Consider the following 13363-nt stretch of genomic DNA (forward strand, 5'->3'; position numbering starts at 1 on the left):
CACACACACACACACACAAAAAAAAAAACAAATACACACACTCACACACACATATATATATATATTTAAAATTAGAATTTTGTTTCATTGTAAAGATTCTCTACTGAGAAACATGTATGCGTATGTGTAGCCAATAATGTTTGTACAAATGAACATACTGTAATTACGGTCTTCGTGTCATTGAATACCTTTTTCAGAAACACCATTGTTTCAGTGACTGTATATATATATATATATATATATATATATATATATATATATATATATATAAACATATATATATATATAAACATATATATATATATATATATATATATAAACATATATATATTCTACGCAGATTCTACCCTCAGACTGGTCTGCGAAGCTATCTGCGAGTCAAACACTACAAGAAAAGGAAACTGACTTTCTCGCATACGAGAAATCGGTCGACAATATATATATATATATATATATATATATATATATATATATATATATATATATATATACACTTTAAACGTCTGCTGGTATCGTTTTATTTTCACTTATATTTTCGAGCTCTGATTCAATAAGCGGATTCTTTTTATAAATGATATTTTTCTTGGTTTCTGCTCTCTGTTTTTTCTTTCCGATTCTTTTCTCTTTCTGCTGTTGCATCCATTCTTCCATTTGTTCCATCGTCTGCGGCAGTTGTCGGTTATGCGTCTCTGGCAACAGAAAGAACAACGAACAGGCGAGCAAACAGCCACCACCGAAAATCAGGCCAGGTGCCCACGGAGCATACATAGCCTATAAAAAAAAATGAATAAAGAAAAAAATAAAGAAAAAACAAAAACAAAATTGGTATTTTACACACGTTTCAGAAAGGTCTGTATTTATAATAAGCAGACAAAAGGACAAATATTACAAAGATTAGAAGTTTGGTTGTTTCGGAGTTTTCTATTACGGCACAGCAGCCCTTTTTGAGATCAGTTAGTTTGCCAAAGTTGTTTATATTTTAAAATATGTAATAATACTAATATTCGGTTTGGGTTGGGTTTTTTTTAAAAGGCATATTAGCCTTATTTTCGTTTCACTCATTTTGCTGAATGTTTTTATGCTTCAAGTTCTTTTTATTTTCAAATATTTATTCATGATGTTTGGTTTGGTTGTTTTGTTTTACTGCGTATCAACCCTTTTCGACTTATTAAATACTGAATTCAGTAATTTCGGAAAAAAAGCTTTTATGCTTAACGATGTTTATATCTGCAAATATTTATTCATGGCATTAGTTTGGATGTTTACGACCAATCAACTCGTTTCAGGTTTAATAATTTCGTCCTAGTGCTACCAGATCAGGCTGTCTGAAGATATTGATTTCCTGAGATGAGATGCACCTAACATTAGCACTTTTTGTTTTTCTACTTTCCTTTTGCAAATTTTAATCATGTCCTGCAAAAGCAAAAACGAAAACAGCAACCCATCCCCCCCTTTTTCCTTCTTCCCATTTCCCCGTTCTCTTTCTATATCCCCCCTTACTAACTGGTTTCCTAACTTCAATTGTACCAAACATTAATACTGTAACCTTTTCTCCCCTCTCCCATTGAAAAATGCATTCATGTTCTGCAGGACAGGGAACAAAAACGATAAGTGCCACAATAAAACAACCAAACCAAACCCAACAAACTCTCGATTTAAAATACAAAGAGCTTAAAGAATAAAACCTTCTACAAAATAACTGGATGCAACGTGAATACTATTTCCAAAATAACTGGATTCGGCATTAAATAAAATGAAAAGGGTTGATATGCCGTAAAACAAAACAACCAAACCAAACTCTACAAATAAATATTTGAAGATATAAAGAACTTCAAGTATATATAAAAAAAAACTGTTTCCAAAATAACTGGATTCGGCATTAAATAATCTTAAACTCTGTTGATTAGAGAGTTCTCTAAGGGGAGGTAATGGTTACATACTGTCACAACTAGCAGCTCATAGCATGTGGCTGCAATACTTTATCTTAGGACGTGCTATTCTAAGCTAATATTTTGCTTGACAAAGTACAAAATCAAGTTAGGGGCCGATCGCTTCATTTTTCTTCAGTCCCTTTTTTGCAGAGGGTAAAATTCTATTGTCTCTGTTTTTTGTTTTTTTTTTCTTTTATTTATTTATTCAATGTGCTCGATTGAGCTTTAATCTCTGGTAATTCTTTATAAGACATTTCCAGCAATAAGTCCTACTTCATCACTATTAGAAAATAACTTTTTTTTCTTCCACAATATCCATCGAAGCAAACGGAATGTTCGCTTTTCTTTTCTTTTTATACAAAGGAGTCACCACTTATCAAGGGCCGGAGGCCACTCGAGAGTAAGGGTTAATAAGCGTACAGTAATCAATGGGACAATGTCGTAATAATTGTTAGTGGTGGAAATTTCGTAAATTGGATTACTTAAGGGAAACGGCTCATCAAGAACTTGTTTACGTTGGACTTGAAGACGACCATGTTATAGTTAGCTGGAAAGCATGCAAAATAGAAAAGAGTTCCACGGGTGTGCAGTTCTGAGAAAGAAACTTTGTTCATGGAATCTACGATTAGGTTTCGCCACAGATAAAGAGTGGGGGAAATTATTTATTGTGTTTTCAGATAGACGAGTGTTTCTTGTGAAAGTTTGGACAAAACGGACCATAGATTGGAGCTCAGACGAGCACTTGCCATGAAAATAACGATAAAACATAAACAGGCTCGCAACGTCTCTTCTGTGTGAAAGAGGTTGCAGGGAAGAGAAAAGAGATTCCTCTACTAGGCTACGAAGTGTTTTGAACTCTGTCAATGCAGAATAAGGTCTTTCTAGAAACCCCTGCCCAGATGTGGCAACATTACTCCATCCTTAGACGTACCTGGCTTCTAAACAAATTAAACAATCATTATGAGTTTTATAATAGATCTGCTCTCTTCCCTGCAACCTCTCTCCCACAGAAGAGACGTTGCGAGCCTGTCTTTGCTTTATCGTTATTTCCATGGCAGGTGCTCGTCTGAGCTCGAATCTCTGGTTCCTCTATGCAGAAAAATAATAAACCGATCAACATTCACCGGCGCCTGGTGAACGTTTACAAAGGCGATGCACTTGATATCAGCACAGTTGGGGAGGAGGTTGACGACTGCGATATGAGTGATAAAGCATGCTTCGGACTTTTACGACCGAGCAAAAGTTAATTGAGAATGGTGGTAACTATGTAGAAAAATAAATTCTGTGCCACTAAAGGTTGCTCGATTTAATAGCACCACATTTGTCTTTGTAGATCCTAATTGTCTTAGTTTTTATGTAAAAAAAAATAGGAGGCATTACTTTTTTGATGACTATCGACAAGATACACCTCAAGAAGGTCGAAGGTTAGATGAGCCGAAACTATTTGCGAATAATATCCTTTCGATATACTCACCAAAATCCGCGTGTATGAGGACAGCATACTCCCAAGTCTGGCAGTTGCTGAAGCCAAACCCATTGCGGCAGTTCTGGAACGAAAATTAAAAGAAAAGAAAAAAAATAAGGGAGATCATTCTGAAAAAGTGGAAACAGCTTTCGATCCTGTGTAGTGTACCTATTTACTATGCCTCCCCACGGGACAGAGTTAGACACCAGGGTCGTTTTTTAACGTGGAGAAAAGGTACAAAAATAAAAATTGTCTCAGTCGTGAAGGATTTCTCCTCCACCGAAAGAGAACAAGAAATAGAAGTGCAGCATCTGAAGAACAGATGGTATTTATTTGCTCCCCCACCGAGCAAATTAGGCACAAGGCCAATTTTTAATGTGAGAAGTGAAGGGAGGGGGAAGGGAAAAGGGGACCAGCTCCCGAGAGGTGGGAAATGGGAGCTGGTTAAAGGTCAGGCATGTGGGGTTGCCCCCACATCTGGTCTTTGCTAGTCATAGCTAGTCATAGCTTGCAGTATCTGCCGGAACAGATGGTATTTATTTGCTCCCCCACCGAGCAAATTAGGCACAAGGCCGATTTTTAATGTGAGGAGTGAAGGGGAAATGGGGACCAACTCCCCGGGGAGTAGGGGAGTTGGATAGTGACAATTGGTATGAAGGATTGCCCCTACATTGACCAAGGTCTTATATGTGAGGTTGCCCACACATATGGTTTTGCTTGCAGTATCTGCCGGAACAGATGGTATTTATTTGCTCCCCGACCGAGCAAATTAGGCACAAGGCCGATTTTTAATGTGAGGAGTGAAGGGAGGGGGAAGGGAAAAAGGGGGACCAGCTCCCGAGAGGTGGGAAATGGGAGCTGGTTAATGGTCAGGCATGTGGGGTTTCCCCCACATCTGGTCTTTGCTAGTCATAGCTAGTCATAGCTAGTCATAGCTTGCAGCATCTGGAGAACAGATGGTATTTATTTGCTCCCCCACCGAGCAAATTAGGCACAAGGCCGATTTTTAATGTGAGGAGTGAAGGGAGGGGGAAGGGAAAAAGGGGGACCAGCTCCCGAGAGGTGGGAAATGGGAGCTGGTTAATGGTCAGGCATGTGGGGTTTCCCCCACATCTGGTCTTTGCTAGTCATAGCTAGTCATAGCTAGTCATAGCTTGCAGCATCTGGAGAACAGATGGTATTTATTTGCTCCCCCACCGAGCAAATTAGGCACAAGGCCGATTTTTAATGTGAGGAGTGAAGGGAGGGGGAAGGGAAAAAGGGGACCAGCTCCCGAGAGGTGGGAAATGGGAGCTGGTTAAAGGTCAGGCATGTGGGGTTGCCCCCACATCTGGTCCTTGCTAGTCATAGCTAGTCATAGCTTGCAGTATCTGCCGGAACAGATGGTATTTATTTGCTCCCCCACCGAGCAAATTAGGCACAAGGCCAATTTTTAATGTGAGGAGTGAAGGGAAGGAGAAGGGAAAAAGGGGACCAGCTCCCGAGAGGTGGGAAATGGGAGCTGGTTAAAGGTCAGGTCTGTGGGGTTGCCCCCACATATGGTCTTTGCTTGCAGTATCTGCCGGAACAGATGGTATTTATTTGCTCCCCCACCGAGCAAATTAGGCACAAGGCCAATTTTTAGTGTGAGGAGTGAAGGGAGGGGGAAGGGAAAGGGGGGACCAGCTCCCGAGAGGTGGGAAATGGGAGCTGGTTAAAGGTCAGGCATGTGGGGTTGCCCCCACATCTGGTCTTTGCTAGTCATAGCTAGTCCTAGCTAGTCATAGCTTGCAGTATCTGCCGGAACAGATGGTGTTTATTTGCTCCCCCACTGAGCAAATTAGGCACAAGGCCGTTTTTAATGTGAGGTAAAAACCAGCTCCCCTTAAAGTAGGCAAAAAGGGGGCACTCTGGTTACCAAAAATAATAATTGTCCCAGTATAGAGGGTTTCCCCTCCATTGACTGGTACAAATTATCTTAAGTGTAGTATCTGCCGGAACAGATGGTGTTTATTTGCTCCCCCACTGAGCAAATTAGGCACAAGGCCGTTTTTAATGTGAGGTAAAAACCAGCTCCCCAAAAAGGGGGCACTCTGGTTATCAAAAATAATAATTGTCCCAGTATAGAGGGTTTCCCCTCCATTGACTGGTACAAATTATCTTAAGTGCAGTATCTGCCGGAACAGATACTACACTTTGATCTTGTCCCGAAGGCCAAGAATTATCCTGTGTAGTGTAAGTCACTAAGGAACACAGTCTATAAATTTGGAGAAAAAAGTTTTGAGTTCGATCGAATTTTAGTTGTATATGCAAGAGATGCGTTCAATAAGTTTCCAGACTCTTTTGTACACATATTTAAAATTATCATAGACTCTTAAAAATTAAGTATGATATTCTATACATATTTTGAGATTAAGGGAAAAAACGGAACAGATAAAACGTTATTATTAATTGAGAATTGTGGCCACTAATACCACCACCACCACCACCACCACCACCACCACCACCACCACCGCCATCATCATCATTGTTGTCGTTGTCATCGTTATTGTCATTGTTTTCTTATGTCTTAACGATCTTTGCTTTTATTATTATTATTAGTAGTAGTAGTAGTAGTAGTAGTAGTAGTTTCAGTTTTCATGATTTCATGTGATGCTTCTTTGTGTTTTGCATCTGTAGCCGTTTCTATATCCAGTTTGTGTGTAGTTTATGTGTCGTGTTAGTTTCCACATTCAAGGATTTTCCTTAATATTTCTGCAGTCATTACTGAAATTCGTTGTATTTTCCCGGCCATCCCTCTGATTCCAATCTCTCAAAGTATTTTGATATCGTTCCTAGCGCTCCTACTATTAGTGCTGTTATTTTACTTTCTTTATCCCCCAGATCCCTTTGAGCTCTCTGGTCAGTTCAATGTATTTGCTCCGCTTATCATTCTCCTTGATTTTCACTTTGTGGTCTTCTGGAACGGCAAAATCTACAATCTGGCAGGCCTTTTCCTTCTTGTTAACTATTATCACATCTGGTCTTCTTGTTTGGATGGATTTATACGTTTGTATACCTATGTCCCATAGCATCTTGTGACTTCCATTTTTCATTACTGCTGCCGGTTTTTCTTTGTACCATTTGTCTGTGTGTTCAAAATTAATTTGTTTGCATAATTAACAATATTATATTATTATATATTATCTTGCGCAGCTGTTATTAGTGATTCAGTTTTTCAGTGAAGATTTCCTTTTTGAATCTATTTCCAAATGTTTTCGTTAGTTGCTTCTTTTGTAATCCTTATGAATCAGCCGTGTAGCTGTTTGTCTTCTTTTCTTTTCTCGTCTTATTCTTCGTCTCTTTTTCTATCTTGTTTGTTTCTTTCGTTTCTCTTGCTGGAGTAATTATTCTTTCAGTGTACTGCATTATGTATTTTGCTAATTCTTTACACAGTCTTCTATACATATCAGTCCCCTTCCTCCGTCTTTCCTATCCAGATATAGTCGGTCAGTATCATCCTTCAGATGTAGTGCATTGTGAATCGTCATTAGTTTCCTGGTTTTCTGGTCGAGATCCTTTAGTTCTTTTTTAGTTCATTTTATAAAAGGTCCAGAGTATCTTATCAATGACACTGCCCAAGTGTTTATTTCTTTAATTAGGTTTCGAATTTTAGTTTGGTTTCGAGGAGTTTTCTTGTTTTTCTGGGGTATTCTTTTCCAATTTTCTCTTTCATTTCCGTTACTTTCATGGCGTCTGCTTCCTGCACTCCCAGGTATTTGTAGCTATGTTCGCCCAGTACTCTCATTTCTGTTTGTTTGGACATTACTATACATTCTGTTGCTTCTAGTTCTCCTCTCCTCGTGGTGGTGGTGGTATTAGTGGCCATAATTCTCAATCAATAATAAATAAAACCTTACAAGTAGCCTCTATACGACGATTTTTAAACTAGACACCGAAAACAAGGTGTTGTAATTCATACGTTTCATTTCGCTATCTTTCTCTCTTTTTTATCGTCCTATCTCTTCCTTTCTCTCGTTTTTATCGTCCCATCTCTCCCTTTCTCCCCATCTAACTTTCTTTCTTTCATTCTTACACGCTCTCTTTCTCTGTTATGTAGTTGGAAACACGAGAAATTATCTGTTATTAATGGGCAATTTTCTAAAAAAAAAAAAAAAAAAAACCTGATCTCCAAGATGGAGACGCTAACCTTAATATCGTTTAAAAAAATCAACAACAAAGTCTACGTATATATATATATATATATATATATATATATATATATATATATATATATATATGTGTGTGTGTGTGTGTGTGTGTGTGCGCGTGCGCGTGTGTGTGTGTGTGTGTGTATGTGTGTGTGTGTGTGTGTGTGTGTGTGTGTGTGTGTGTGTATGTGTGTGTGTGTGTGTGTGTGTGTGTGTGTGTGATTAAACACGATTGAGTTAGTTTTTTCCTATTTTGCTGGTAAGCTTTCCTATTCGCCGAGCGATCTTTCTTGTTCGGCTGGTAGGTTATATAGTTTGGCGCCCAATGGTTATTTTTCAGCCATATTCGCTTTCCTTCACTGCTTCCGATCATCCTCAGACTTAAATTACTGGAAGCTATACTAATTAAAAAAAAAATACAGCTCCTTATTAAACGAATCGCGTCTAATATTGGGACAAATATTCTAACAACATTCAACAATTAATAATAAATAAATAAAAGCTAAATACATGAGATATAAATAAGAAAAGAAAATAAGGAAATCAAAATTAAAAATAAATGATTCACCCTACAGCTACCTGCATAACTAATATAAAATAAAATAGAATTAATTAAAAATACACTCAAGCCTCGATAAAGAACGGCAACCACAACAACCACTCCTAAGAATGATAGGATGTTCCGATAGAAAGCGCTGGAAAATGTGGCTGAACAACAATCACTGGGCGCTATACTATATAACCTACCAGCTGAAACAAGAACAATCACTCGACGAATAGAAAAGATTATTAGCAAAATTGGAAAAAGACAAACTCTGTCGTGTTTAATCAGACATGAATAAATAATGACTAGAAGCCAAAGTATATATATATATATATATGTGTGTGTGTGTGTGTGTGTGTGTGTGTGTGTGTGTGTGTGTGTGTGTGTATATATATATACACGCATATATATATATATATAAGAGAGAGAGAGAGAGAGATACAAAGGAGAGACAAAGACATAAAGAGGAAAAACAGATACATAGAGAGAGAGAGAAAGAGAGAGAGAGACAGACGGACAGACAGACAGACAGACAGACAGACGATGACAACTTATCGTTAATGGTGGCACAAATGTCACCATATTCGGATCAATAATCTTATCAAGGAATTCAGAAAACTCCTTCAAACTGCGACCAATACTTAACATAACATCAACAAGTTAGCAGCAGAAACTGAAACCTAATGTAAGGATGCCAAAGTCTTTGCAACGGGTATATCTACATACCTTAGATTTGTAGGGAAGATCTCGGGCGTGTAGAGCCAAATTCCACTGAACGCACCGCTAATTCCTGCCATACCGATGAGGGAAAAGATGGTTGATGCAATGTCAAGAGCATAACTCCCTGTAAATTAAACGATAGATATAAACAAATAAATAATACGTTAATAGATATTAAGAAAGTTAATCTTTACTGTGGTAGATATATATATATATATATATATATATATATATATATATATATATATATATATATATATATATATATATAAAATTGCACAGCCAAAGAACGTCGCGGCTTGGAGTTATTAGCTGGGTGGATGATCGCGTCCCTTGTCGAGACAAAGTAGGTTTATTTCACAGTCGGATTTCGGCGCGGTTTGCTTAATCTGTATTGATTAATTGAATTTCTTGTGTGCGGGGAGTTTGTTATGTTGGCAGGTTGCTTGCCTCTCATGCAAGAGGCTCGGGTTTCGAATCTTAAGTTCAGATGTGTCTAACTGATGAACACAAATGAGGGCGAAACTCGAGTCTTGGACTTCCGGGAAACGCCTGTACACGTGTCCTGTTAGTTACATTATAAAACTAAAATGGTCTTGCTTGGGTGTTGAAACCATCAATCCGATTTAAACCTTCCGGTTTGAAAAATTCTGCGCATGCGTAATAAAATAAAAACAAAGTCATGAAAGTTTTTTAATCAACAATTTTTTCGCGTTCAAAATCTATATAAATAAAACAGTAGACGTATGTGTGTAATTATCTAACAGGTAAACTCTTTGACTACTGGTCACATAGCACTGAAATTCTCAGGAAATAATATTCATGCACTAAGGGTGGTTTATAGCGAATAATATATTTGCTTATATACATGTATATCGCATACAGACATCGGCAAATTTACATGTAAAATGTTCATTAAGCATTAGCTGACATTTTGTTTTTGTGCGCATGCGCGTAACTTTGTTTATTTTTTTTTTCTCAGGCTGGAACGCTCATTTTTTTTTATAATTATTTAAATTCTAACTAATGACATCAATTCATTTGGTATGTTTTTGCATTTTAAAAAAAGCGAAATCATACGTACATTTTACTCGCGGTTTGAAATTTGTAAATATGAAAACAAACATATGTATCTTTTTTACGAACTCATATTTACTTAATTTCATACATTATTTTAAGACGGAGGAGGGGAGGGGGATGACACACGGAATACGGACAGTGCTGAAATAATAACGTTATTATTTAGAAAGCCATTCTTAATATGGGGAGGGGAAGGTATTATTTAAAATATTCTGTACTTTCATCTAACAATTTATTAAATAAGAAACTGACATGTATTATCTCTGTTTTTATTTCTCAATCTAATTTCTGGATTAGTTTATTGCAAAGCAAGTGTTGCCTAATCACTAACTGCACTTTGAAATATTTATTTTTTAAGTAGTATTAATTTTAAATAAGGTGCTTCTACAGTGCAGTACCCATATTTAAGAAATACAAACAATTTATAATGAGATCATGTATTTCGAAAAACTGTTGAGTCATTTTTCGGAAGTGATGCCATGTGTTGATGATGGGGGGGGGACAAGGACGATTATGTTGCTTTGAAAAGTACTTTGGAGGCCGCCAGGGATTACCAAACCTTCTTTATTTAGGTGAGGTTAAGGTGTGGTGAATTGGTGCCTGTTCATTCTCCCAAGCATTACCACCACTTTTTCTGTTTATAAAGAGAGGGAAGTAGATGATTTAAGGCATTACCTTCTTCTAAAAAAAAAATACAAAATAACTTATACAGCATATATTAGAGGTGGGGAGGGGAATATGAAATAAGTCCTGGAAATGGCTGAAGCAGTTTATGATCTCAAAAATACTTTCTTTCATATATATTTTTTAAAGAGTCAGGCGCGGCAAGGGCTGAAGCAATTTACGATCTTAAAATTACTTTATCTAATATATGAGCTGAAACAGTCTACGATTTAAACATTACATTATTTCGTGAATGTTTTTAACATTGGGGTGGGGGATATGAAATCAGTCCAAAAAATGGCCGAAACCAGTTTACGAGTTAAACATTACTATATTTCATTCATATTTTTAACAGTGGGTGGGGAAAATATAGAGCCAGTCCCGGAAATGGTTGCAACATTTTACGTTTTAGATATTAATTTATTTAATGTATATTTTTAACAGTGGAGTGGGGGATAAGAAGTCAGTGCCAAAAATGGCTGAAACAGTTTACGATTTAAATATTACTTTATTTCATGTATATTTTTAACAGAGATTATTACATACTTATTATTTTCGTAAGAGGTAGGCGATAATGTGGATTAAAATGATAAAAAAATGATAAATTAGTAACATATCCGAGAATTATGAAAAATGGTGAAATGTGAGTTTATTGATTGGTGTTTTCGTTAATAAAATAATCAACCAAGACAATATATCAAAGTTATTATTTTCGTAAGGGGAGATAATAGGGGTTAAAATTATGTAAATTTATTGTCAAAATTAGTAACATATCCAAGAATTATGAAAAATAATGAAATGTGAGTTTATTGATTGGTGTGTTTGTAATGAAATAATCGCACCAGGCAATATATCAAAGTTATTATTTTCGTAAGGCGTGGTCATAATGTGGGTTAAAATTATGAAAAATGATTGTCGAAATTAGTAACATATCCAAGAATTATGAAAAATGATAAAATGTGAATTAATCGATTGGTATGTTTGTAATGAAATAATAAACCCAGACAAAATATCAGAGTTATTATTTTCGCAAGGGGAAGGCATAATGTGGATGTATATAAAAAGTATAGGTTCTTTAAACAGCTACATTGAATTTGGCTTAAATTTGCGGGTTTTTTTTAAATATGCGAACTTTATTTTTTGCGCCAGTATATATAGATATACTAGCAAAAGTACCCGTCGTTGACTGGGTTCAAAAACAGCCTACAGAAAATGGACTCTGATTTATGAAAGTATGATAGGTTATGAAAAGGAAGAGTTGTAAAGAGATAGCTTCGAATTTGGGGGTATCAACACCTAAGCAAAATATGATGAAAGTAAAAATAAAATGGATAAACCCCGTAACCTATTATACCATACCTGTTCACACTGAAACACTTATCACAATATTCTGTGGATCTATATTAAAAAACCTTGTTAAACTTTGTGACATATTTCCATTCTATGGAGGTCAGGTGCGAACGAACACCCCATAATTTTTATTATACCATATTTCTTCAAACTGAAACATGATTATCAAAGTATACTTATGCAGATAGATATGAAAAGTCTTTATAAAAGTTTGTGCCTATTTCCATTCCATGAAGGCCAGGTGCGAATGCAGACCCGACAATTTTATTATACCATCCCTATTTAGGTTAAAACATACTTATCAAAGTATTATTATGTACATCTCTATCAAAAACACTTGTAAACGTTTTTTTTTTTTAATTTTTAATTTTTTTTATTTCCATACTTTGTGGACTAGGATCGAGCGCAGACCCCACAATTTTAATGAATCATCATTCTGCCAAATCAAACATAACCATTCCTGTGTCTCGATACATCTTCTATCATTATATGTAATCAGTTTTGTAAAATAGTAAACCATATAGGAGCCTATTCGTGACCACACACACACACACACACACACACACACACACACACACACACACACACACACACACACACAGACTACTTTCCTTCTCATCAGAGGGTAGGAATTAGCAAAATGCGGGATTGGATTTTGCATACAAAAGTATTTGATGAAACTGCAACTAAGTCAAAGATCTTACTTGATGACAAAAAGTGAAGCAGAGGGAATATGGTGAAGAGAAAGGTGATTTCACGTGAATGGATCGTCTGGTAAAAGGTAAATTATCCAATTACTCGCATGAAAATGTATGTATGTACTATAAATGTATGCATTATATATATATATATATATATATATATATATATATATATATACATGTATATTCAGTATTTTCTGCAACATTGTGCAGAACATGAAAATTATTAATAGTATGAAAATGTGTGTGTATATATATATACACACACATTTTCATACTATTAATAATTTTCATGTTCTGCACAATGTTGCAGAAAATACTGAATATACATGTATATATATATATATATATATATATATATATATATATATATATATATTAAGTAATGTGATTTATAATTTAAAAGTTTTAAAATTTTTAAAATTTAAAAATCAAAATTTAATTAAATTAAAAATCAGTTTCATAAGAAGGAACAACAACAAAGTCAATTATCTGTACGATCGTTTCGGAAATCCGTGCTTTTTATTTGTGGTATACATGAAGTCACGTAGAATAATTATACATAGTTTTTTTGGTAAGCACGGTCTCCTCATCAGCAAATTTAGGAGGATTTCTATTGAATTGAAAAGACACCAAAAATAAACCTAGCATTAAAAGTAAGGCAGATGAATCTGAAAAATTGAAGTAAAAGGTTTGGATATAAAATTTATAAGAAAATTAATAAGGAAATTGGTATAGGT

The 13363-nt window shown here is 35.8% G+C and overlaps 1 protein-coding gene across 1 annotated transcript in view; it reads right to left on the bottom strand.

Moving 5' to 3' along the window:
- Positions 1-425: 425 nt before the first annotated feature.
- Positions 426-13363, bottom strand: part of LOC145256298 (organic anion transporter 3-like) — an 80497-nt gene continuing 67559 nt past the window's right edge. Inside the window, exons 8-10 of the mRNA XM_080115026.1 lie at positions 8836-8953; positions 3406-3478; positions 426-771 (exon numbers count right to left, since the gene is read on the bottom strand). Of these exons, the coding sequence (XP_079971152.1) occupies positions 496-771; positions 3406-3478; positions 8836-8953 (467 nt within the window). The 3' untranslated portion in view covers positions 426-495. The remainder of the gene's footprint in view (positions 772-3405; positions 3479-8835; positions 8954-13363) is intronic.

This window comes from Euprymna scolopes, chromosome 32 (assembly GCF_053919585.1).
Source record: "Euprymna scolopes isolate OS-2025 chromosome 32, ASM5391958v1, whole genome shotgun sequence".
NCBI lineage: Eukaryota > Metazoa > Mollusca > Cephalopoda > Sepiida > Sepiolidae > Euprymna > Euprymna scolopes.